The sequence below is a fragment of the Procambarus clarkii genome, chromosome 44 (genome assembly GCF_040958095.1).
Source record: "Procambarus clarkii isolate CNS0578487 chromosome 44, FALCON_Pclarkii_2.0, whole genome shotgun sequence".
Classification (NCBI taxonomy): Eukaryota; Metazoa; Arthropoda; class Malacostraca; order Decapoda; family Cambaridae; genus Procambarus; species Procambarus clarkii.
Window position 1 is genome coordinate 7,381,309 of NC_091193.1, and position 25,329 is coordinate 7,406,637.

General features: G+C 48.6%; 2 protein-coding genes across 7 annotated transcripts in view; both read right to left on the reverse strand.

Moving 5' to 3' along the window:
• The window catches only part of LOC138350103 (uncharacterized), a 20,688-nt gene extending 6,357 nt beyond the window's left edge, over positions 1-14,331 (reverse strand). The window contains exons 1-3 of the mRNA XM_069300396.1: positions 14,264-14,331; positions 13,268-13,440; positions 516-681 (exon numbers count right to left, since the gene is read on the reverse strand). Coding sequence (XP_069156497.1) covers positions 516-681; positions 13,268-13,440; positions 14,264-14,331 — 407 coding nt within the window. The remainder of the gene's footprint in view (positions 1-515; positions 682-13,267; positions 13,441-14,263) is intronic.
• Positions 1-25,329, reverse strand: part of LOC123745261 (myelin transcription factor 1) — a 213,040-nt gene that overhangs the window by 111,157 nt on the left and 76,554 nt on the right. For all 6 annotated transcript variants that reach the window (XM_069300612.1, XM_069300611.1, XM_069300613.1 and 3 more), the window contains exon 2: positions 14,426-14,472. The gene's annotated coding sequence lies outside the window, so the exon portion shown is untranslated. The remainder of the gene's footprint in view (positions 1-14,425; positions 14,473-25,329) is intronic.

A 25,329-nucleotide genomic window follows, 5' to 3' on the forward strand; every position in this document is an offset into this window, starting at 1 on the left:
TACATTAAATAACTGGTCTAACTGTTTATCAGGGTCCCATATGCCGCTGATGTTATCGTGCTTAAGTGCATCTTTGGAATTACATTCACTACATTGTCTTTCTTTCCTATGTTGTAGTTGACTTTCCATTATGCTTTATAGTCCTTTTAGTCTCATATCTTCATTTTCCATCTTCATTATCTTACACTTTTTTGTGTTGACCTCTAATAGTCATTAGTCTGTCAACTCCAATAGTTTGTCTAGGTTTTCCTGTAGCATTCATTGAGTTTTCCTTTTATTCTCTTCATTCTCCTTGGCGTCATTTGTATACATTGACCTATACAAACTCAGACCCTCGTGCAGATCAATTAGGAACAGCGACGGAGCTGTGACAGAGCGCTGTTGAACCAAGGTCTCGACTACCTGCTTGCTTCACAAAATCCTATTTTACAGCTTCCCTTTGTTTCCTGCCGAGTTAGTTACTCCCTTACCCAGTTTTGTCTCTCTTCACTCGCTTATCTTTCTATCTTTTGTACGAGCTGTTTGTGAGGAACTGTATCTTATGCTTGCTGCTGCTGCTGCTGTTGCTGCTGCTGCTGCTGTTGCTGTTGCTGCTGCTGCTGTTGGTGTTGTTGTTGCTGCTGCTGCTTCTGCTGCTGCTACTGCTGCTACTGCTGTTGCTGCTGCTGCTGTTGCTGCCACCTGGGATCAAGTTTAAGACAGAGAGATGGATAGATTCAGTTAATTGGCTCTCAGAAGACACACACACTTGACTAAGACCCCCGTCAAGGACGAGGGGGGGGGGAGGGGTAAGGAGGGGTCAACACGCCTCTCGTCTGATAGAGTCCAGGAAGATATCTGCCAGGCTGGTGGAGGCCACTTAGTCCCTGCCTGAGTGTTTGTTAGTGTGGGCGAGGCACACAAGACAGCCTGGCTGTGTGTTTGTTAGTGTGGGCGAGGCACACAAGACAGCCTGGCTGTGTGTTTGTTAGTGTGGGCGAGGCACACAAGACAGCCTGGCTGTGTGTTTGTTAGTGTGGGCGAGGCACACAAGACAGCCTGGCTGAGTGTTTGTTAGTGAGGGCGAGGCACACAAGACAGCCTGGCTGTGTGTTGGGGGACGAGGCTCCATCGTCACGGTGTCTCCCGCCCAGATGGCAACTATCGCCAAGGAGCCTCCCACCAGTCAACAATACTCAGGGCCGCCTCTGGCACATCCACTGCCTCTGCACCGTCCAACATAATTTGCATATTATTGCCACACCTGTATCTCATTACCACACACACACGCACGCACGCACACACACATACATACACACACACATACACACACACATACTTAGGATCCAAGAATCAGTGCTCGATCATGCAGGCACAAATAGGTGTGTACACACTGGCTTACAGGCTCAATAGAATTCTACGTTCAGGTGACAAAAATTAAGGAAGAAAAAGAAGTCTGGGCAGACTACATTTTCTTGAACTGTCGGAAAGCCTTTGACACAGTACCCCATAATAGGCTGGTACATAAGCTGGAGAGACAGGCAGGAGTAACTGGTAAAGTGCTCCAGTGAATAAGAGAATACCTAAGCAATAGGAAGCAGAGAGTTACCGTGAGGGGTGAGATCTCAGATTGGCGTGAAGTCACCAGTGGAGTCCCACAGGGCTCTGTACTCGGACCTATCCTGTTTCTGATATGCGTACATGATCTCCCAGAGGGTATGGACTCATTCCTCTCAATGTTTGCTGACGATGCCAAAATTATGAGAAGGATTAAGACAGAGGAGGACAGCTTGAGGCTTCAAGAAGACCTGGACAAACTGAAGGAATGGTTTGCTACGAGCTTCTTCCTGTGGATGTGTGCGCGTTTGTATGTGTGTTAAGAAGACGGGGTCCAAGAGCTAATATCTCGATTCTGCAGGTACAAAGGGTAAATACAAATAGTGAACACACACACACACACACACACACACACACACACACACACACACACCACTAACTACAATAGGCGCTATGCAGTGGAAACCAACAATAATTTGGTCTGAACCTTACTCAAGAATATTAACAAAACATATTAAAAACAAAGAATGTCCTGTGAAGACAACACTATTAGAACATCCTTGTTATTGCACACGACGTCTCGTCCGGGATGGCCTTTGTAAACTCGTCCTCACGCTTGTGTAAACTCTTCTAGAGCGAAACCTCGGTCTGTTATACGTCACAGATATGCAGGCAAGACCTTGTACCAGGTCCCAAGTCTACCTTACTGAAGCATTAACTCCTGGTCTCAAGTCTACCTTACTGAAGCATCAACTCCTGGTCTCAAGTCTACCTTACTGAAGCATTAACTCCAGGTCCCAAGTTTACCTTACTTGGTAAGGTAGACTTGGGACCACAGTTCAAGGGGAGACTGCGGACACACGGGGCGCGCGACGGTACCAGGGCCCGCTTCTAGCCTCTGAGACACTCATATGGCCACAATATTAACTGCTCTAAAGTGGAAATTTCAACGCGTAAGGCGCCATATCTCGCCAGCTACTGCCACGCCTTTCCCGCCTCCAGCCCAGGGCGGGCCATTTCCCGCCTCCAGCCCGGGGCGGGCCATTTCCCGCCCCCAGTCCTAGGGCAGGCCATTTCCCGCCTCCAGCCCGGGGCGGGCCATTTCCCGCCCCCAGTCCTAGGGCAGGCCATTTCCCGCCTCCAGCCTAGGGCAGGCCATTTCCCGCCCCCAGTCCTAGGGCAGGCCATTTCAAGCAGCACTAGTCACTAAACTGGAGGGTTGTTCCTGTCACGTCACCCCAGCGTCACTAACCCAGAAGTTATCTGCTTTCGGGTACTAGAGCTTCGTCACATGCTGTAACAGTTCATCACGTGTGTGTTACGTCACCTGGCGTGTGTGTAGCGTTACGTCACCTGACGTGTGTGTAGTGTTACGTCACCTGGCGTGTGTGTAGTGTTACGTCACCTGACGTGTGTGTTGCCTCACCTTTAGTAACAACAACAACAACAATGTCTCATACTATAGACAAGAGTTCACACTACAGATTACAGACAGTAGAGAGCTTTGAGAGAAGGGGCCGCGAGCTGGGAACAGCTGTGAAGCAGATCACTGAGGGAGGACGTGTAGGTGGTGTCAGGGAGGACGTGTAGGTGGTGTCAGGGAGGACGTGTAGGTGGTGTCAGGGAGGACGTGTAGGTGGTGTCAGGGAGGACGTGTTGGTGGTGTCAGGGAGGACGTGTAGGTGGTGTCAGGGAGGACGTGTAGGTGGTGTCAGGGAGGACGTGTAGGTGGTGTCAGGGAGGTGGGCCGCGCTGGCCACTGTTCCCACTTGACATTAATACATGATGTAAGAAGATGTGTTGGTCCTCTTCCGTGCTGCCTCTCTCACTCTCGGGTGTGTGTGTGTGTGTGTGTGTGTGTGTGTGTGTGTGTGTGTGTGTGTGTGTGTGTGTGTGTGTGTGTGTGTGTGTGAGCGCGTGCGTGCTAACAATATGAGTATCGCGGGAGGACCAAACTCAAGCCATAATAGTGGAAGCATCTTACTAAAACCGCTCTCATCAATCCTTATTACGCAGTTAACATGGGGTGATAGAAAAATATGGCGGTAAAGTGCTGAGGGTTGCTGGGGGCTGGCTGAGGGCTGCTGGGGGCCGGCTGAGGGCTGCTGGGGGCCAGCTGAGGTCTGCTGGGGGCTGGTTGAGGGCTGCTGGGGGCCGGCTCAGGGCTGCTGGGAGCCGGCTGAGGGCTTATGGGGGGCCGACTCAGGGCTAGTGGGGGTCAGCTGAGGGCTGCTGGGGGCAGGCTGAGGGCTGCTGGGGGGCCGGCTGAGGGCTGCTGGGAGCCGGCTGAGGGCTGCTGGGAGCCGGCTGAGGGCTGCTGGGGGTCGGCTGAGGGCTGCTGGGGACCAGCTGAGGGCTACTGGGGGTCGGCTGAGGGATGCTGGGCCCGATCGTGGTAACATATCTCTAGTCTCCCTCCGTGTCTCATCAGAGGCGCGGCCCAGGTGGATGCTCACGCCAAACATGGATGTTAAATATAACAAAGCATTCAAACTGTTGCCGACAACTTCGGTCAATTTATTTGTCACCCTCGGTGAGCTGTGGGCGTTGTCAAGCGGGTGGGTTGCTGTACCTGCCTGACTACTGTCAACACTCCCACCATTCCAACTCCAGACATAAATGGGCCACCCTAGACTAGTGACCCATGGGCCACCCTAGAGTAGTGACCCATGGGCCACTCTAGACTAGTGACCCATGGGCCACTCTAGACTAGTGACCCATGGGCCACCCTAGACTAGTGACACATGGGCCACCCTACACTAGTGACCCATGGGCCACCCTACACCAGGGACACATGGGCCACCATACACTAGTGACCCGTGGGTGGCCTCGAATAGAACAACAGTGACCTCGAAGAGAACAACAGTGACCTCAAATAGAACAACAGTGACCTCGAATAGAACAACAGTGACCTCAAATAGAACAACAGTGACCTCATAGAGAACAACAGTGACCTCAAATAGAACAACAGTGACCTCGAAGAGAACAACAGTGACCTCATAGAACAACAGTAACCTCACAGAGAACAACAGTAACCTCACAGAGAAGAACAGTGACCTCATAGAACAACAGTAACAATTACTGTACCTCGAGTGCAGGCTCATCAGAGAGCAACATAGAGTACTGAAGGCCCGTACTGAGCCTAGGCCTACAGCTGTAGCCTACAGCTGTAGGTCTACAGCTGTAGGCAACATCAAGGCAGGGCACTACTCATAATACAATTTGCCTGCAGGATGTAAATGATAGTCCCTAAAGCCTGCAATAAAAAGAAAACCCAGCTGTCAGTAACATTTCTGCATTCAAGGGGTATACCATTTGAAAAAGGTTATACTCAAGAGAGTAACGGTATATTATTATACAAGAAAGCATATATTATATATATATATATATATATATATATATATATATATATATATATATATATATTTATATATATATATATATATATATATATATATATATATATATATATATAATATATATATATAATATATATATATATATATATATATATATATATATATATATATATATATATATATATATATATATATATATATATATATATATATATATATATATATACTTCACCAACGAGATCCTCAAACCCGTATACCTTCTTGAATGAACAAATATGGCGTACTTAAACATATGTTAAACACCAAATGGGTGTGTGTGTGGCACTGGTGCCTCTATACTGCTCTACAGCAGCACCAGTCTGGTGTACAGTGTACTGTAGCGGCCTCTACACTGCTCTACAGCAGCACCAGTCTGGTGTACAGTGTATTGTAGCGGCCTCTACACTGCTCTACAGCAGCACCAGTCTGGTGTACAGTGTACTGTAGCGGCCTCTACACTGCTCTACAGCAACACCAGTCTGGTGTACAGTGTACTGTAGCCTGAGCGCCGGTGAAGTGTGCAACATGAACAAATTAATTATGTACAGCCAGTTAAGGCAACAGTTGCATAACTGGTGAGAACAAATGCCAGGGAGCAGGAGTAGGAGTGAGAGACGCTCTCCCTTACTCTCCCAAGAGGGGAAACCACAAAGGCGAGGCCAGGTCGGGACAAACACACACTTCAACAAAACAGAATAGTTTAAAATACCACCTGAACTTTCACTATTGGGCTGAGGGGGGGGATCACAATGATGTATAAATTAGTGAATAAGTCTTTTAAAAAAATTATAAGGTTGAGGCAAAGAATGGAAGGTGGTAACCCCCTTTTGTAGTTTTGAACGCATATCAAACTAGGAATAAGTGATAAACTAGTGATAAACGTCCATCATGACAAAGAAACGCACTCAGCTGCTCTCAACGTCAACAAAGGCGGCCATTTTGGCAGTGCCATGCACTGCTACGCCGTGATAGCCAATGAAATACTATCAACATTAATTGCAATATATTTACATAACCATATCCAGGCGAATGCCAAATAAATAAATCCGTCAGACCAAAAAAATGAAACAAGGGCAGTCTGACACAGGGACCAGCCACTGCATTATTGAGCGCGGGAACTTTTCAACTTGCCACAAATAACGACCGGTCGTGGCAGCGTTGCGCGGGAACCGTGTCCGAAAGCGTGCCTCGGACGCCAGCCTGCCACCAAGCCGCCGCCAACACGGGCATGTGTAGCCACACCCGTGATTTACGCCTCAAGGCATGCCGTTGTATTCCCTGCATATCTGACCATTTTACCAATAAAAACATTTATCTCGAGGTAAAAGCCAATGTGTTTCTTTAAAGCAAAATGTTAACGCAAAAAACAACAAAATCCAGACTCTAAAGTCACAACCTAAAAAAAATAAAAAAGTGGGGGGTTGGGGGGGGGGGGGGAGCGGGCACATTACTGGCAGCATTTTAATCCGGAGCAGCGGAAAAAGTGTAATCCATAACGGGATGTTGCATGGGGAAGGCCGGGGTAATGCATATCATTTGGGCAGCAGAGGCGTGACACTGGACCCCACGTAACGAGAATAGTTGGGCGCAGTTTGGCCTCGGAGTCGCCGCCGCAACGCCCTCCACAAATGACTAATATCCACCCCTGACCTGATGTGCGCAAAGTAATGAGCACTGTTCCCCCGACTTGCACTGTTGCAGTGCTGGACGGAGGCGGTCGGACGACTTACTTCACTAAAGGAGGTCTCGCAGTGCCAAAATGGTGCGGGAAAATGTCAGAAAATACTGTTTATTGATATGCGAGCAACACAAGAGAGGAGAGAGAAGAGAGAGAGGAAGGGTAGACACACAGATGTGTGGGGCAATGTGTGTGGTGTGGGAGAGAGTGCCAGTGTGTGGTGTGGGAGAGAGTGAGTGTCAGTGTGTGTGGTGTGGGAGAGAGTGAGTGTCAGTGTGTGTGGTGTGGGAGAGTGAGTGCCAGTGTGTGGTGTGGGAGAGTGAGTGCCAGTGTGTGGTGTGGGAGAGAGAGAGAGTGCCAGTGTGTGTGATGTGGGAGAGAGAGAGAGAGAGAGAGAGAGAGAGAGAGAGAGAGAGAGAGAGAGAGAGAGAGAGAGAGAGAGAGAGAGAGAGAGAGAGAGAGAGAGAGAGAGACACACACACAACAAAGCTCCACACACACACATTTAAGCAGTAGTGAGCTCAGTGAGCCGTGCGTATATGGTCACCTCACTGCACAATACAACCAACAATGTTCCCCTCTACACGCCCCCCCTCCCATGTACACTGACCCCACCATCGGGCCCCCCTGTACATGGGCCCAACAACATTGTTCCCCCCACGTATATGGCTCCCACTACCAGGCTCCCATGTACATGGGTCCTCACACCCTTAACACATACCCCATTCCTCCCCCTCCCCAACAGATAAATAAAGGTGTGTGCGTGGTGCTACAAACATATGCTAGTGTGACGCTGCCCCCATGTACACCTCATGTACACCCATGTACACCCCATGTACGAGGAACTTGCGACCAGCTGACTGCTGAATTATTTAGACAAAACTATAACGTATAAAAGGTTGCTACTCTGAAGTTCTTGCACATGCAAAACCTCCCCCCACACACTCACGCAACACACGCGTACTCACACGCACACACTCACGCAACACACGCGTACTCACACGCACATACATTTACACACTCAAAGCTATGTAAAAAAAAAAGAACACATATAATAATCTTACATATAAACAGTACACAAAATATTAAACATCAAAACAAATGTAAACACGTAAATACACGCAAGCAGACATCCTCACACACACACACGATTCTCCAAACAAACACACGCACGCAGACATCACACACACACACACACACACACACACACACACGCGCGCTTGGCTCTCCAAACAAAAATACAAATTCTTTACAATTCCAGAGTGAATGCCCCAATAAATATTTCGCAAGCATAAATACACACCAGCTCGAAAATCACCATAAATTACACGGCACGCCTCCCCCCTTCCCCCTCACACGTATCCCCTGCTCTCCCCCCTTCCCCCTCACACGTATCCCCTGCTCTCCCCCCCCCTTACCCCGTGTCCACCCCCCCTGACACCCCCTTCCGTGTCCACTACAGACCCCCTCCCTCCCCCACACACCCCGACCTTCCCTGGTTGGCAGTGTAACCAGCTGGGATTATTATATAGGTAAAATATTACTGTTCCATATGTTTTGGATCGAGATATGTTTGTAATTAGCTTCACAAAATAATAGCCGCGAGTTTTATAGCCATTCCACAGCGACGCCCACCGCCAGTATATTGATATTAACACAATAGTAATCATATTAGGTACTTGGGAACCCTGATCACAGCAGCCAATCGGCTTCGTGGGTCACGCTAAGCTAGGCAATCTGACCAATCAGTGACCTTTCCCTTCCCGCCAGAACGCGCGTTGCTAGGTGCTGATCACTGATTGGCTAAAGCGGCAGCACACTCCGCCCAATCAACAGTCAAATAATTGTGGCCGTCTGGCTTACATGATTGATTTGATCACCAGAAAAGGGCATTAAAAGTTTGAAAATGTCACTGAAATTCAAAGAGGGGGATTTAACCCTGCTCAATTACTTGAATTTTCCCCCGCTTTTGTGCACTTATGTCAGAGTGGTTTGTGTAAACGTGTGAGAAAGGTCACTAGAGAGGGTGAACAAGTCAGCCTGCACACACACACACACACACACACACACACACACACACACACACACACACACACGCACGCACACACACACACACACACACACACACACACACACACACACACACAGTTTCAAATGTAGATATGATAGAGCCCAGTAGGTTCAGGAATCTGTACACCAGTTGATTGACGGTTGAGAGGCTAAACCCAAGAGCCAGAGCTCAACCCCCGCAAGCACAACTAGGTGAGTACACACACACGCACACACACACGCACGCACGCACGCAGACCTTCATCCAACCACAACAACTTGTATTACCCGGGAAATTATTCACACACGGGGAGCTAATTGTTGAGGCCACTGACAACATTACTTTATTACTAATATTACTAATCATTGCAGAGTTGTGTGACTAAATCCTGGTGATGTGATGAGCAGTGGAGGGCCTCATGACCTGATGATGAGTTGCAGTGTCATGACATGTTCATCACAGTATCATGACATGTTCATCACAGTGTCATGACATGTTCATCACAGTGTCATGACCTGTTCATCACAGTGTCATGACCTGTTCATCACAGTGTCATGACATGTTCATCACAGTGTCATGACATGTTCATCACAGTATCATGACATGTTCATCACAGTGTCATGACAGTGTTCATCACAGTGTCATGACCTGTTCATCACAGTGTCATGACAGTGTTCATCACAGTGTCATGACCTGTTCATCACAGTGTCATGACCTGTTCATGACACTGCCTTGCTTACCCCTCGTTACTGATGTTACCGAGTCGTTACGAATGTTCACCTTCCTTGTTGGTTGGTGTCCTGATCAACGTTACCTGACCACGCAAGCGTTAATATTCTCCTTTGTTACCTGTCCCATCCTCGTTACCAGGTAATGTGTTTTTACCTGAACCACTGCCGTTACCACGTATCACCTGGTACTTCCCAACACCCAATTTCAGTCACATTTTCGTTATTTCTTATCTACCCCCCCCCAGCCCAATACCTCCCCCTCCCCCCGCGTTATCTTCTTCCCTGGTATTTGTGCACTACTCCCGTTACCAGCCGGCGTTGACAACGTCACCGTTGAGACGCAACAGTGGGTTAATACACAATCTTTACAAACTTACCTTATCTCTGTTTCTCCTGGCCTTTGTTAGCCTCGTTACCTTCCCCTCTACACGGCCCTGTTACCTACACGACCCCCCCGTTACCCACACGCCCCACCGTTACCCACACGACCCCCCGTTACCCACACGACCCCCCGTTACCCACACGACCCCCATTATCAGCATCAGCCCACTTACTTCACCCGCTGCGGCTGTCTCCTGGCAACGACACGGGGTGGGAGACACTCTAAAGAAACAATAACACACTCGAGTGTGTGTGTGTGTGTGTGTGTGTGTGAGTGTGTGAGTGTGTGTGTGTGTGTGTGTGTGTGTGTGTGTGTGTGTGTGTGTGTGTGTGTGTGTGTGTGTGTGTATGTGTGTGTGGAGCGGTGGTGAAGGAGTCATGGGGAGGGGTTGTGGAGGAGGGGGATGGAGAGGTGTCGTGATAAAGGGGGAGGGGGGGGAGGGGGGGGGAGGGGGGAGGGGGGGGAGTGGGGGCGTAGGGGGGGAGGGGGGAGGGGGTGTGGCTGACGCGGTGTGTTGAGAGGGAAGGAAAAAGTAATTAGAGATGGTAATAGCCGAGTAAATGTGCACCCGGTCTCCCCCCTATGTCCCCCCTCACCCTATCTCCCTCCCCCTCACCCTACCTCCCTCCCCCTCACCCTACCTCCCTCCCCCTCACCCTACCTCCCTCTCCCCTCACCCTACCTCCATCCCCCTCACCCTACCTCCCTCCCCCTCACCCTACCTCCCTCTCCCCTCACCCTACCTCCATCCCCCTCACCCTACCTCCCTCCCCCTCACCCTACCTCCCCCTCCCTCCCATCTCACCCTACCTCCATCCCCCTCACCCTACCTCCCTCCCATCTCACCCTACCTCCCTCTAACCTCACACTACCTCACACTGCCGCCAACTTCTCCCCTCTCCACCCTCCCCCTTCCATACTCTTCTCGCACCCTATTCTGGCTTCTTTCACCCAACGTCACCCTACGTATGAGTGCCATGTGTACAAGAGTCACTTGTACATGAGTGCAAGACGAACATGAAAATCACGTGTATAAGAGAGCAATGTGTACGTGAATGTTGTGTACGCGAGTGTTCTGTACGTGAGTGCATGTGTGCATGAAGGCCATGTGTACGTGAGTGCATGTGTACGTGAGTGCATGTGGCATGAAGGCCATGTGTACGTGAGTGCATGTGTACGTGAGTGCATGTGTGCATGAAGGCCATGTGTACGTGAGTGCATGTGTACGTGAGTGCATGTGTGCATGAAGGCCATGTGTACGTGAGTGCATGTGTACGTGAGTGCATGTGTGCATGAAGGCCATGTGTACGTGAGTGCATGTGTACGTGAGTGCATGTGTGCATGAAGGCCATGTGTACGTGAGTGCATGTGTACGTGAGTGCATGTGTGCATGAAGGCCATGTGTACGTGAGTGTCATGTACACGTCTCATATAAACATGAATCTCATGAGAATATGAATGCCAAATGTACGTGATGGCATGTGTACAACAAAGAACTACACTTTCACCCTCCCTCCCCCCCCCCCCCCCACACACACACACACACACACACACACACACACACACACACACACACACACACACACACACACACACACATCTCCGGGAATGTGAGCAGTACATTCCAAGAAAGGCAAGTGTTGGGGGCGAAGTCAAGGATTAATACTCCCTAATGTACACTACTAAAAACGCTAATTACATTTGAATGTGATTACAAGATCCCAGCACCGCGCCACACCAGTCTCCTGGGCGGGAGGGGGATGGGGTGTTGTATGAGACGGGGAGGGGGGGGGGCAGGGAAGGTGACGGGGGATGGACAGGGAAGGTGACGGGAGCATGCAGGGAAGGTGTCTTGGAGAGGGACTGGGAAGGAGACGGGGGGAGGGACAGGGTTGAGACAGGTAGGGGAAGGGGGGGGGGGCTCGTAACACCGGGAGGAGAGGGGAAAGGGAAGAGACGGGGAGGAGGGGGAGTTGGGGAGGGAAGTACCGAGACGGGGGGGGGGGGAAGAGGTAATGAGGAAATTAGTGAAAGGAAGAAGAGGAGGTATAAGGATAATGATGTTTGGGAGAAGCAGCGAGACAGTGTTTTGACAGTGAGAGAAAATGAGGTCGACGTAAGATAGCTTACCACCTCACATCCTAATAGTGAGTGTATAAGTGAGTGTGTGAGTGTGTGAGTGTGTGTGTGTGTGTGTGTGTGTGTGTGTGTGTGTGTGTGTGTGTGTGTGTGTGTGTGTGTGTGTGTGTGTGTGCGCATGCGTGTGTGTGTGTATGTGTGTGTAAATCACGAAGAAAAAGGCACGTGAGGAATAGTGTGTAAGGCCGAGTACCCTTACCCGTATCTACACACACACAGCCCCTCGGGTATGTAGGAGGCTTCCTCACATGTAGGTCACGCTCACGCCACACTATGTACCACCTTACTATGCTCCAACAAGAGTGTATACCTTTTTACCATGCTCCAACAACACACTGAGTACCCCCCTTACCATGCTCCAGCAGCACACAGTGTACCAACATTACCATGCTCCAGTTACTCCTCCAACACCCTTATTGACTTACTGGACACTGTAACACCTCTCAGGTATTTACATAACACATGTGTTTTCTTGAAATCAAAGCCAATACCACCAGGATTCTCTCTCTGTGTACATAATCGCTTAAATGTTGTAATGATCAAACCACACACCAGAAAATGAAGAAATGACGACGTTCCAGTCCCTCCTGGACCATTATCAAGTCGTGTAGTGGTCCAGGACGTTTCCGTCCTGGACCACTTTCGGTCCAGGACCGAAACGTCGTCGCTTCTTCATTTTATAAAGTGTGGTGTGAACATAATATTTTCAGCCACGGTTTTGTGACTCATTGTTTGTACTTAAATGTTCTATACGGTTTGTCGTGACTTTCTTAGAGAACACTTTAAATCATACACTTTAAAAGTTTACGTTATCCACATATCTATCAAGTTTCAAGACGTTTCAGCTTGCGATTACCTTAGGCTATGGAATTTGCACGCGCCAAACATGATCACTTAGCAAATAAACACAGATACTGAAACCTGGCAAGCAATATCCTTAGACTTTTACCATCTATGATACATTCACGAGTCTGCCTCTTCCCTGTGTGACTAACCATCCTGCGAGATGGGGACTTGTATTACCACTGCTACCTTATTCAATCTTGTGTTGAAGATATCCTCAAAATGTATCCGGAGTCTGCCAGTGCAGACCGCTTATCACATGCCTCTGTATGACTAACCATCCTGTGTGACGGGGATTTTTTAGCATCACCTAGTTAGCTTTTTTGACACACACTGTACTCCACTTCATATAGTCTAGTGCAGCTGCACAAATGCAGATTTATCTCATGTATTAATAAAAAAAATCATAAATTGAAGCCGCAAGACAACAATATTCTGGAGGTCGATGCTTCACATACAGCTCCTGGACCCAGGTGACACGTTGCTGATGTTTCACTGCTTTTCTGTTACGTGTATTGGATTCAAAATTGGTACTTTGTATGTGACGAAGATCTCCCGTCATGTTGTTAGAATGGTTGTTTATACTGTCCGAAGTGGGTCGACCCTCGTGGACATCTTTCTCGCCTCTAGGTTGTGTCCTCCCGGTGCTGCCAGGACACTCGCCACACGCTTCTTGCTCTTGTCTTGGCTCAAAATTTACGGTGAAATGCCAATCTTAAATTTTTACATCTCTAACCTCTCGCTTCGGGCAAGAAGCCTCCTCTCCAACTACTGCTATTTATATAAACTCGTCAAACTCCTGCCCAGGACACTAGGGCTATCGGATTCCTTTCAAAATAATTTCTTCTTCTGGTAACATAACGTTTTATAATTTGCGTCGCCATGCTCTACCTGTGTGATGGACCGGAATCTAAAAGTTACAAGCTACTTTTCACCGGCCGGCGTCTTGCTAAATTATCTGGCTTATTTTTCAAACACATCTCTAAATCTTCTCCAGCCTGGTTTGCCCTTCCCACGCCTCTCTCATTCATCCTACATTTCCCTTGCTCTTCTCTAAATTCTTTTACAATTCCCACGCCTTTTGGCATATTTCTCAGCCTTCCTTCGCTTGGTAAACCTCTTCTCTGCCTGGTATGTCGTTTTCATATGTGCCTAGCACTCCACACGACAAGCCCTGACTCCCCAACTCCCGCCTAGGTCTCCCCATGCCCCCCAACTACGCCTCCCCCAGGAGTGACACTGTGGGACTGGCTAGAAGGGGAGGAGGAGGAGGAGGCAGGAGGAGGCTAGGGAAGTGGTAGGGATGAGTTGTGAGACAGGTACGTGGTGTCCCTGGCGGCTCGGGGGACTGGTATAACACCAGCCTCGGGAACACCTACTTAAGAACTCACTTCATTTGCGTAATTAGTACCCAGAGTGGGCGCGTGTGTGTGGTGGGGGCGAAGATGGGGGAGAGGGGTGGGGGGTGGGGGGTGGGGTGGGGGCAGGGCGTGTGTGTGAGCCTACCGTATTCGTCTTAACAAGCTCAGGTTGGCAGCTGTGCCTAAGGCGGGCTTGCGGTACAGCTCCGCCATGGGTACATGGACACAGTAAAGACAGGAACATCATAACACTTAAGAAAGGGGGTGTAAGATGATAACTGTGCAAGAGAGAAGTGGTGGTACTCACGTTGTTGCTGGAGGAGCGGCCTAGCGGGAGGAAGGGCCAGCCACCACCTGGAAGACAACAAAAGCAACACACGTCAGACTACAACACCACCAGACACAAGCGGACGCGACGCTGCTGGCGGGAAACCACACATCTTTACCAGCTTGCAGGTCAGCAGCGTATATATATATATATATATATATATATATATATATATATATATATATATATATATATATATATATATATATATATATATATATTACTGCATGTAGAGAACCTTTTTTCTATATATTTGCTTGTCAATATATGTCTGAAATACCTTCATATTATGCATTTATATTATACATATTATATATATATTATTCATTAAAATGAATAGATGCAAGCCCATGAATCTAAGACTATTAGTGGATGTACTATGCATGTATTTATATATGTGTATAATTTTTTTTTTTAAATTAAGACTTTGAGTTAAGACTGCCAGTAATTCATGTTCTTAATATTATATAATATTATTATTTGGAATAAACTCATTTGGAAAGAAGTATTTGAAAATCACTCTGCTTGTTAAGCAAATCGCTCCTTGCATACTAGACCAAGTAGTGCGGTTTTAGCTGTTAGATATGCCATATGCACATACATACATACATGCATAAACACATACATACATACATACATACATACATACATACATACATACATACATACATACATACATACATTACATACATACATACATACATACATAAACATACACACACACAAAAGGAGTATTCCCGACACCGGCAGATACAAATGGGCACAGTTTCTTTCACCCTGATGCCACTGTTACCTAGCAGTAAATAGGTACCTGGGAGTTAGACAGCTGTTACGGGTTGCTTGCTGTGTGTGTGTGTGTCTGTATATGTGTATGTGTGAAAAAAATAGTTGTTAGTAAGAGTTGATTGACAGTTGAGAGGCGAGCCGAAAGAGCAGCGCTCAACCCCCGCAAGTATAACTAGGTGAATACAACTAGGTGAATATACACACACACACACACCCACACCCACACACACACCCACACACACACACACACACACACACACACACACACACACACCCACACACACACACACGCACACACACACACACACACACACACACACACACACACAGTATGGTATGAGCTACGAGGAGAGACTACGGGAATTAAACCTCACTTCGCTGGAAGACAGAAGAGTTAGGGGGGACATGATCACCACATTCAAGATTCTGAAGGGGATTGATAGGGTAGATAAAGACAGTCTATTTAACACAAGGGGAACACGCACAAGGGGACACAGGTGGAAACTGAGTGCCCAAATGAGCCACAGAGATATTAGAAAGAACTTTTTTAGTGTCAGAGTGGTTGACAAATGGAATGCATTAGGGGGTGATGTGGTGGAGGCTGACTCCATACACAGTTTCAAGTGTAGATATGACAGAGCCCGATAGGCTCAGGAATCTGTACACCTGTTGATTGACGGTTGAGAGGCGGGACCAAAGAGCCAGAGCTCAACCCCCGCAAACACAACTAGGTGAGTACAACTAGGTGAGTACACACACACACACACACCCACACACACACACACCCACACACACACACACACACACACAAGCATGTATCCCAGTATTCCTCGGCCACACAAAGTCAGTAAGCCAAAGGCAGAAGTTTCAAGCATGCGGGTTCCTGGGAAAGGGGAACAGGGGGGATGGGTGGGATGGGTGGGATGGGTGGGATGGGTGGGATGGGTGGGATGGGTGGGATGGGTGGGATGGGTGGGATGGGGATATGAATGAGTGGAGGGAATGGAGGACATCAAAATGGTGCTTGGGATTGTAGTGTTGGTTGTAGTGATAGTTATGGAAGTGGTTGTATAAAGTGAATAAGGTGGTGTAGGTGGTGAGAGGGGGGGGGGGTGATGGATGGTGGGTGAGGTAGCCCATGACGGTGGTGGTGGAGACGGTAGGTGGTGGTGGTAGTGGTGGTGGTGGTGGGGGGGGGGATTGGGTGTAGTGGTGGTGGTGGACGCTGTCTCCCACCCCGTGCTGCCACCTCGCGGTCATCTCACACACTACACCAGAGCAATACGACACCGGAAGATAACCATTAACGTTGATGTAAATTCCATTGACGTTTCAGGCAGAAAAACATAAAACACATATGGGGAAAAAAGTACCCACAATATTAAACTAAGAAAAGCACCTAAATCGTCCGGAGAAAAGACCACCTCCCAGTGCAGAGGACGCCCCGTGGAGCGGCGGCTCTACGCGGGAATTGAAGAGTACTTTATACTCTTCCATGGGACATGCGAAGAATGTTCCTGCCCTGAGAATGTTACGCACTCGATGCGTATCTACCTCCTGCTGCTTCTCTGCTCTCATACCGCAGGTGCTGACCAGCGCACTCTCGGCTCTGAACGGTGGTTACTGAACGATGGGCACTCACGGCCCAGTTGACGTTCTAAATCCGACCCCCGGATCTAAATCCAGGGGGGTCGAGTGTCTGGGGGTGACGGGTGGAGGTCAGAGGAGGAGGATGATGGGTCCTAAGAGAGGGAGGACGGCTGGGGTAAGTCTGTGGATTGAGTGACGCAGGGTGCGTGGCCTGTACTGTATGGTCACCATACGGGGCAAAGATAGAGGCTGAAACATTAGCAGCTACAACAGTAGCGACAACAGCAGCGACAACAGCAGCGACAACAACAGCGACAACAACAGCGACAACAACAGCGACAACAATAGTGACAACAACAGCGACAACAACAGCGACAATAACAGTGACAACAACGGCGACAACAACAGCGACAACAACAGTGACAACAACAGTGACAACAACAGCGACAACAACAGTGACAACAACGGCGACAACAACAGCGACAACAACAGTGACAACAACAGTGACAACAGCAGCGACATCAGCAGTAACAACAGCAGCGACAATAACAGCGAGAACAGCAGTGACAACATCAGCGACAACAGCAGCGACAACAGCAATGACAATAGCAGCGACAACAGCAATGACAACAGCAGCGACAATAACAGTAACAACAGCAGCGACAATAACAGTAACAACAGCAGCGACAACAGAAGCGACAATAACAGTAAAAACAGCAGCGACAACAACAGTAACACCAGCAGCGACAATAACAGCGAGAACAGCAGCGAGAACAGCAGCGACAACAGCAGCGACAACAGCAGTGACAACAGCAATGACAACAGCAGCGACAGCAGAAGCGACAACAGCAGTAACAACAGCAGCAACAACAGCAGTAACAACAGCAGCGACAACAACAGCAGCGACAACAGCAGTGACAACACCAGCTACAACAGAAGCGACAACAGCAGAGACAACAACAATGACAACAGCAGTGACAACAGCAGCGACAACAGCAGTGACAACAGCAGTGACAACACCAGCTACAACAGAAGCGACAACAGCAGAGACAACAACAGTAACAACAGCAGCGACAACAACAGCAATGACAACAACAATGACAACAGCAGTGACAACAACAGTGACAACAGCATTGACAACAGAAGCAGCAACATCAGTGACAACAGCAGCCCTGGGCAACGACCAGCTTCCCCTCAAACTGTCACCACCTGCAGTCTAGTAATGAAGAGTCGATTTCTTTGTTGTCCGGGTCGAGCGCAGACGACTTTAACCGCTCTGAGACTTTTCCCGACACAGCAGGAAGGTGAGTGGGAATTATCTTTAGAGATAATTGTTATTAGTGGCTAAAGTGTGACTGACAAGTGTGGCGTTGTGATTCTGAACTGTGAGGGCGCCCCAGGCACCTAGCCAGGGTGCTAAGTGCCTGGGGGAGGGCTGGGGTCCAGGCTGGGTCAGGGGGCTTCTCTCAGCGTCTGATCCTCCAAGTTGTCTTCCACTCTGTTCAACGGTCCTAGAGCAAGACTCTCCGAGAGATCTTAAGGGTCTTGGAGTATGACTTCCCGAGCGGACTTAAACCTGGGTCAGGTACACCTGTCACTCCGAGCGATAGTCTACTTGCGTCAGGGTTCTTACTGCCTGTCGACGACCTCAGAGAACTAAGTTTGTTACAGAGCCTGTGGACGACCCCAGCGAACTAAGTTCGTTACAGAACCTGTCTCTACCACTTTATTGACGCACACCGGCGTCTACCGTATTTCACTGCACGCCCCTCCGTCCGCCGTACCACATACGCCCCCACGCCTGCCGTACCACATACGCCCCCCCGCCTGCCGTACCACATACGCCCCTCCGTCCGCCGTACCACATACGCATCTTCCCTCCCTCTATATACAAACACACACTGTGTTCGTTACCCCTTATTTGATCATTTCCATCCGTTCCTCCTTCCTTCCTTACTCATCACAACCGCCGCACTCTTCTCTTGTATCCCTCTACTCAGTCCCTCTACTTTCCTCCTTTTCTTCCCACCCATCCACCCTCTACCCGTCCTCCCTCCACCCTCTACCCGTCTTCGCTCCACCCTCAATCCGTCCTCCCTCCACCCGTCCTCGCTCCACCTGTCAACCCTCCACCCGTCCTCGCTCCACCGGTCACCCGTCCACCAGTCCTCGCTCCACCCGTCTACCTTCCACCCGTCCACCTACCCCCGTCCACCCGTCCACCCGTCCACACGCCACGACGAAACAAAGCCGCAGATGAATCCTTTAAGCCCATAAATTACCTTTTAAGCACCGATAAAAAAAGGAAAAAATCTTTTGGGAAAATGACCTTACAAAAAAAGAGACGCCTCGAGTATGGTGGTGATGGTGATGACTATGGTGGTGATAGTGATGACTATGCTGGTGGTGATGGTGATGACTATGGTGGTGATGGTGATGACTATGGTAGTGATGGTGATGACTATGCTGGTGGTGATGGTGATGACTATGGTGGTGGTGATGGTGATGACTATGGTGGTGGTGATGACTATGGTGGTGGTGATAGTGATGACTATGGTGGTGGTGATGGTGATGACTATGCTGGTGGTGATGGTGATGACTATGGTAGTGATGGTGATGACTATGCTGGTGGTGATGGTGATGACTATGCTGGTGGTGATGGTGATGACTATGCTGGTGGTGATGGTGATGACTATGCTGGTGGTGATGGTGATGACTATGGTGGTGATAGTGATGACTATGCTGGTGGTGATGGTGATGACTATGCTGGTGGTGATGGTGATGACTATGGTGGTGATAGTGATGACTATGGTGGTGATGGTGATGACTATGCTGGTGGTGATGGTGATGACTATGGTGGTGATAGTGATGACTATGGTGGTGATGGTGATGACTATGCTGGTGGTGATGGTGATGACTATGCTGGTGGTGATGGTGATGACTATGGTGGTGATGGTTCATTGTTCATTGATTGTACTCACCTAGTTGTGACTGCGGGGGATTGAACAACGGATTTTTGGTTCCGCCTCTCAAAGGTCAATCTACTGTTATACAGGTTCCTGAGCCTATTGAGCTTATTATATCTACCGTCTATCATATCTAATGTGTGTGTGTGTGTGTGTTTGTGTGTGAGGGAGAGAGAGAAAGAGAGAGGGAGAAAGAAATCGAGAGAGAGAGAGGGAGGAGATAAAGAGGACCCAGTGTAAGAGATGTGTGGCAGGGAGGTAACGGCGGATCCGACGCCCTTGGTGAATTTTTAATTACCACTTTAGTCCCCCTCTAATGAATGCTAAGGAAAACGGGCGGAGGCTTATATGGCCTCTCTCCCCCCCCCCCCAGCCCCAGCACAGTTAGTTAGGCTGGCATCTCTATGTTGCTATCATGTTGTGGGGGTCCTCATGGTCTCTCATGATGTGGGGTCCTCATGGTCTCTCATGATGTGGGGGTCCTCATGGTCTCTCATGATGTGGGGGTCCTCATGGTCTCTCATGATGTGGGGTCCTCATGGTCTCTCATGATGTGGGGGTCCTCATGGTCTCTCATGATGTGGGGGTCCTCATGGTTTCTCATGATGTGGGGGTCCTCATGGTCTCTCATGATGTGGGGGTCCTCATGGTCTCTCATGATGTGGGGGTCCTCATGGTCTCTCATGATGTGGGGGTCCTCATGGTCTCTCATGTTGTGGGGTCCTCATGGTTTCTCATGATGTGGGGTCCTCATGGTCTCGCATGTGGGGGTCCTCATGGTCTCTCATGATGTGGGGGTCTTCATGGTCTCCCATGATGAGGGGGTCCTCATGGTCTCTCATGATGTGGGGGTCCTCATGGCCTCTCATGATGTGGGGGCCCTCATGGTCTCTCGTGATGTGGGGGTCCTCATGGCCTCTCATGATGTGGGGGTCCTCATGGTCTCTCGTGATGTGGGGTCATCATGGTCTCTCATGATGTGGGGGTCCTCATGGTCTCTCATGATGTGGGGTCATCATGGTCTCTCATGATGTGGGGTCCTCGTGGTCTCTCATGATGTGGGGGTCCTCATGGTCTCTCATGATGTGGGGGGTCCTCATGGTCTCTCATGATGTGGGGGTCCTCATGGTCTCTCATGATGTGGGGGGTCCTCATGGTCTCTCGTGATGTGGGGGTCCTCATGGTCTCTCATGATATAGGGGTCCTCATGGTCTCTCATGATGTGGGGTCCTCGTGGTCTCTCATGATGTGGGGGTCCTCATGGTCTCTGATGATGTGGGAGGTCCTCCTGGCACCGTGAGGATTTTGAAGTCCTCATGGTCCTACTAGGATGTTAGGGTCCTCATGGAACCATCATGGTGTTGGGTCCTCATGGAACCATCATGACACCATGTCATCATCATCATGATGGACACATTCCCCCAGCTTCTCCTCCAAGAATCATAGTACCTATAGCTACTATGGACGGAATGTATTAAAATATGGAATTCTATTCACCCCTTCAAAAGAAAATCGCGTTTTGACTGACTGGAATTGACAATGTCACACCAAATGGTTAACCAAACAGTTAACCCTAACCTGTACTAGGCCTATAAGTCATGCTAAGCCTAACATACGCAATCCTATGCCTAATTTAGTTAACACATGAACACACATTTTACACACACACACACACACACATATATATATATATATTATATATATATATATATATATATATATATATATATATATATATATATATATATATATATATATATATTTATTGTGACTGCCCTTCTTCCTATGACTAGGAAGAAGGAAGAGTAATAATTAATAATATTATTAAAATATTAATTATTATTATAATTGTTGTATATAATAATTATGACTCTTCCTTCTGCTTGGTCATGAAGGAAGCGGGCCTCGGGAGGAAGAGCTGTGACGATCACTGTCAGGAACCCGTAGGTGCGGGACCGGGCCGTCCACCTCCCGGGGCTCGTGCGGCCCCCCAGGCTCTGCTTCAGGAGGCTGGGGTCGGTCTTGCCCCTTGCTGGGGTGGTTCTTCTCCGGCCCCGACCACGGCGGTCTCCGGGTTTGGAGTCCCTGTGCCTTCTTTTACCTACTTTGAGGTGAACTCCAAAACTTGAACTGGACGATAGAGCGACGGTCTTGCTTTATGCAGTCGGAGTTCAATCCCCGACCCTCCAAGTGGTTGGGCATCATTTCTTCCCCCCCCCTGTCCCATCCCAAATCATTATTCTGACCTCCTTTCCAGTGCTATATAGTCGTAATAACTTGTCACTTTCTCCTGATAGTTACCCTCCCTTCCGGAGCTGGAGCCCCTAGGACAGTTCGTTGTTGCCTTCAACTTCGTTCTGACAGTTCCTGCGACGGTGCTGGAACCAATCATATTGGCATTTGCCTCTCCATTGGAGACTTTCGGCCCCGTGGAGATTGGGGACCTGCTGCTTGGGTAACAGCTTCTCCCCCGTGTCAACCTACCCTGGCTTTGCGCCCTGGTGAGGCCACTCCAGACCGACAATCATAGCGCATCTCCATAGTCTCCTGAGACTGATGGATGCCTTTTACTATATATATAATGTTGTACCTAGTAGCCAGAACGCACTACTTGGCCTAGTATGCAAGGCCAGAACTGCATAACAAGCCGAGTTTTCCTGAAGTTGTATATTTTTCTAATTTTTTCTTATGAAATGATAAAGCTTTCCATTATATTATATTTGATTTAACCTTTTTCTAATATGGGTTTCTACTCATGTAGAAATATGACCAAACCTACCTAACCTAATCTACCTAGCCTAACCTACCTAGCCCAACCTACCTAACCTAACCGAACCTACCTAATCTAACCTAACATAACCTACCTATCCTAACCTACCTAACCTAATAAATATAGCCAAACCTAACCTACCTAACCTAACCTGACCTACCTAGCTTAACCTAACCTAACATAACCTAACCTACCTAGCCTAACCTAACCTACCTAACCTACCTAGCCTAACCTACCTAACCTAACCTACCTAACCTAACCTAACCTCTCTTAAGCTAACTTAAACTAACGTAACTGTCAACAATTCCCGTTCTTAATAAAATATATTATTATTATTTCAAATAAACCAATTGGAGGCATTTTTTTTAATAGCAAAACTCACTCTTCCTATTAGGCAAATCGAGCCTTGCATACTAGGCCGAGTAGTGCGTTCTGTCTATTAGGTACAACGTTATTATATATATATATATATATATATATATATATATATATATATATATATATATATATATATATATATATATATATAGCTACTGTTCACAACAGCTATAGGACCTCCATATAGGTATATGATGGGAGAGGGGTACATGGTGTCATGTTCATGGTGTCACCCCTATGGTGTCACCCCTATGGTGTCACCCCCATGGTGTCATCATGCCTGAATTCCCACGACGCCATTACTTTTAATCATCATGGTACCATCATGTTGGATGGACATGGTTCCATTATGTTGGATCCTGTTGGTACAATAATGTTCTTGTGATGGTATTATAGTATTAGATCTTGTACCACCAAGGTACCATCGCCAGGAAGCACTCTGAGAGAGGAGTACCGTGCATTTAAGATCAATGTGCCTCAGTACCATGTCTTGGTACTTTATCGTGCACATTGGTGCCATCTTAAGGTACAGGTCCTCAACATTGTCACAAAGTAGTGTACCATGACACCATCACCAGACACTGTACCACGACACCATCACCAGGCACTGTACCACAACACCATCACCAGTCACTGTACCACAACACCATCACCAGGCACTGTACCACAACACCATCACCAGTCACTGTACCACAACACCATCACCAGGCACTGTACCACAACACCATCACCAGTCACTGTACCACAACACCATCACCAGTCACTGTACCACAACACCATCACCAGACACTGTACCACAACACCATCACCAGGCACTGTACCACAACACCATCACCAGTCACTGTACCACAACACCATCACCAGGCACTGTACCACAACACCATCACCAGGCACTGTACCACAACACCATCACCAGGCACTGTACCACAACACCATCACCAGACACTGTACCACAACACCATCACCAGGCACTGTACCACAACACCATCACCAGGCACTGTACCACAACCCCATCACCAGACACCGTACCACAACACCATCACCAGTCACTGTACCACAACACCATCACCAGTCACTGTACCACAACACCATCACCAGGCACTGTACCATAACACCATCACCAGTCACTGTACCACAACACCATCACCAGTCACTGTACCACAACCCCATCACCAGTCACTGTACCACAACACCATCACCAGACACTGTACCACAACACCATCACCAGTCACTGTACCACAACACCATCACCAGTCACTGTACCACAACACCATCACCAGTCACTGTACCACAACACCATCACCAGTCACTGTACCATAACAAAGTCCCTGGTAACTGTGTTATAACAGTACATAACTGTACCGTCAGACCATAAATTAAGACATCTTAAACCAGTGTAATTAAATCCCACAAGACATGTCTTAATTAATGAAGAGGATCCCGTATGACTTTGGTGACACTACAGAATACAGGAGACGGAAATATCACACCGCAGGCCATGATACATCACCACATTACACAGCGATGAAGGGGACATTTGGCCCGTGCACCAGTATAACAGGATCCGATTCCATTGATTACTAATGCATTAGCCTATCTTGTGAAGCTTTTAAACATCTGAGAGGTCACCATTATTTAGCTCGAGAATCGAATCATCTTCACAGGTCACTAGTTGTTTATGTAAGGTCAATATTCACTCAATACGAGAGTATATATCTTCCCTCAATTATTATACCCCTTTCTCCGATTATTTTTAATTCGGCGAGTACCTCAAGAGTGAGATGACTGGGGAGGGGAAGTGAGGAAGGGTAGAGATGACTGGGGAGGGGAAGTGAGGAAGGGTAGAGATGACTGGGGAGGGGAAGTGAGGGAGGGTAGAGATGACTGGGGAGGGGGAGTGAGGGAGGGTAGAGATGACTGGGGAGGGGGAGTGAGGGAGGGTAGAGATGACTGGGGAGGGGGAGTGAGGGAGGGTAGAGATGACTGGGGAGGGGGAGTGAGGGAGGGTAGAGATGACTGGGGAGGGGGAGTGAGGAAGGGTAGAGATGACTGGGGAAGGGGAGTGAGGGAGGGTAGAGATGACTGGGGAGGGGGAGTGAGGGAGGGTAGAGATGACTGGGGAGTGGGAGTGAGGGAGGGTAGAGATGACTGGGGAGGGCAAGAGAGAGAGGGGTAGAGATGATAAGCTCTCCTCTCGTCCCCCCCTCCATCATGTCACTCAAACGTGAAAACGTCAGAGGAGCACGAGGGAGGGACGGTGGCGCCGCCCACACCCGTGCCATAACCATCCTGTTATCGTCTACATGCTGCCAGCTCCTGCCTTCACTACAGCCTAGAATAATAACCGATACCTGACACTCATATAGAAGGATGACTATTGAGATTATATAAGG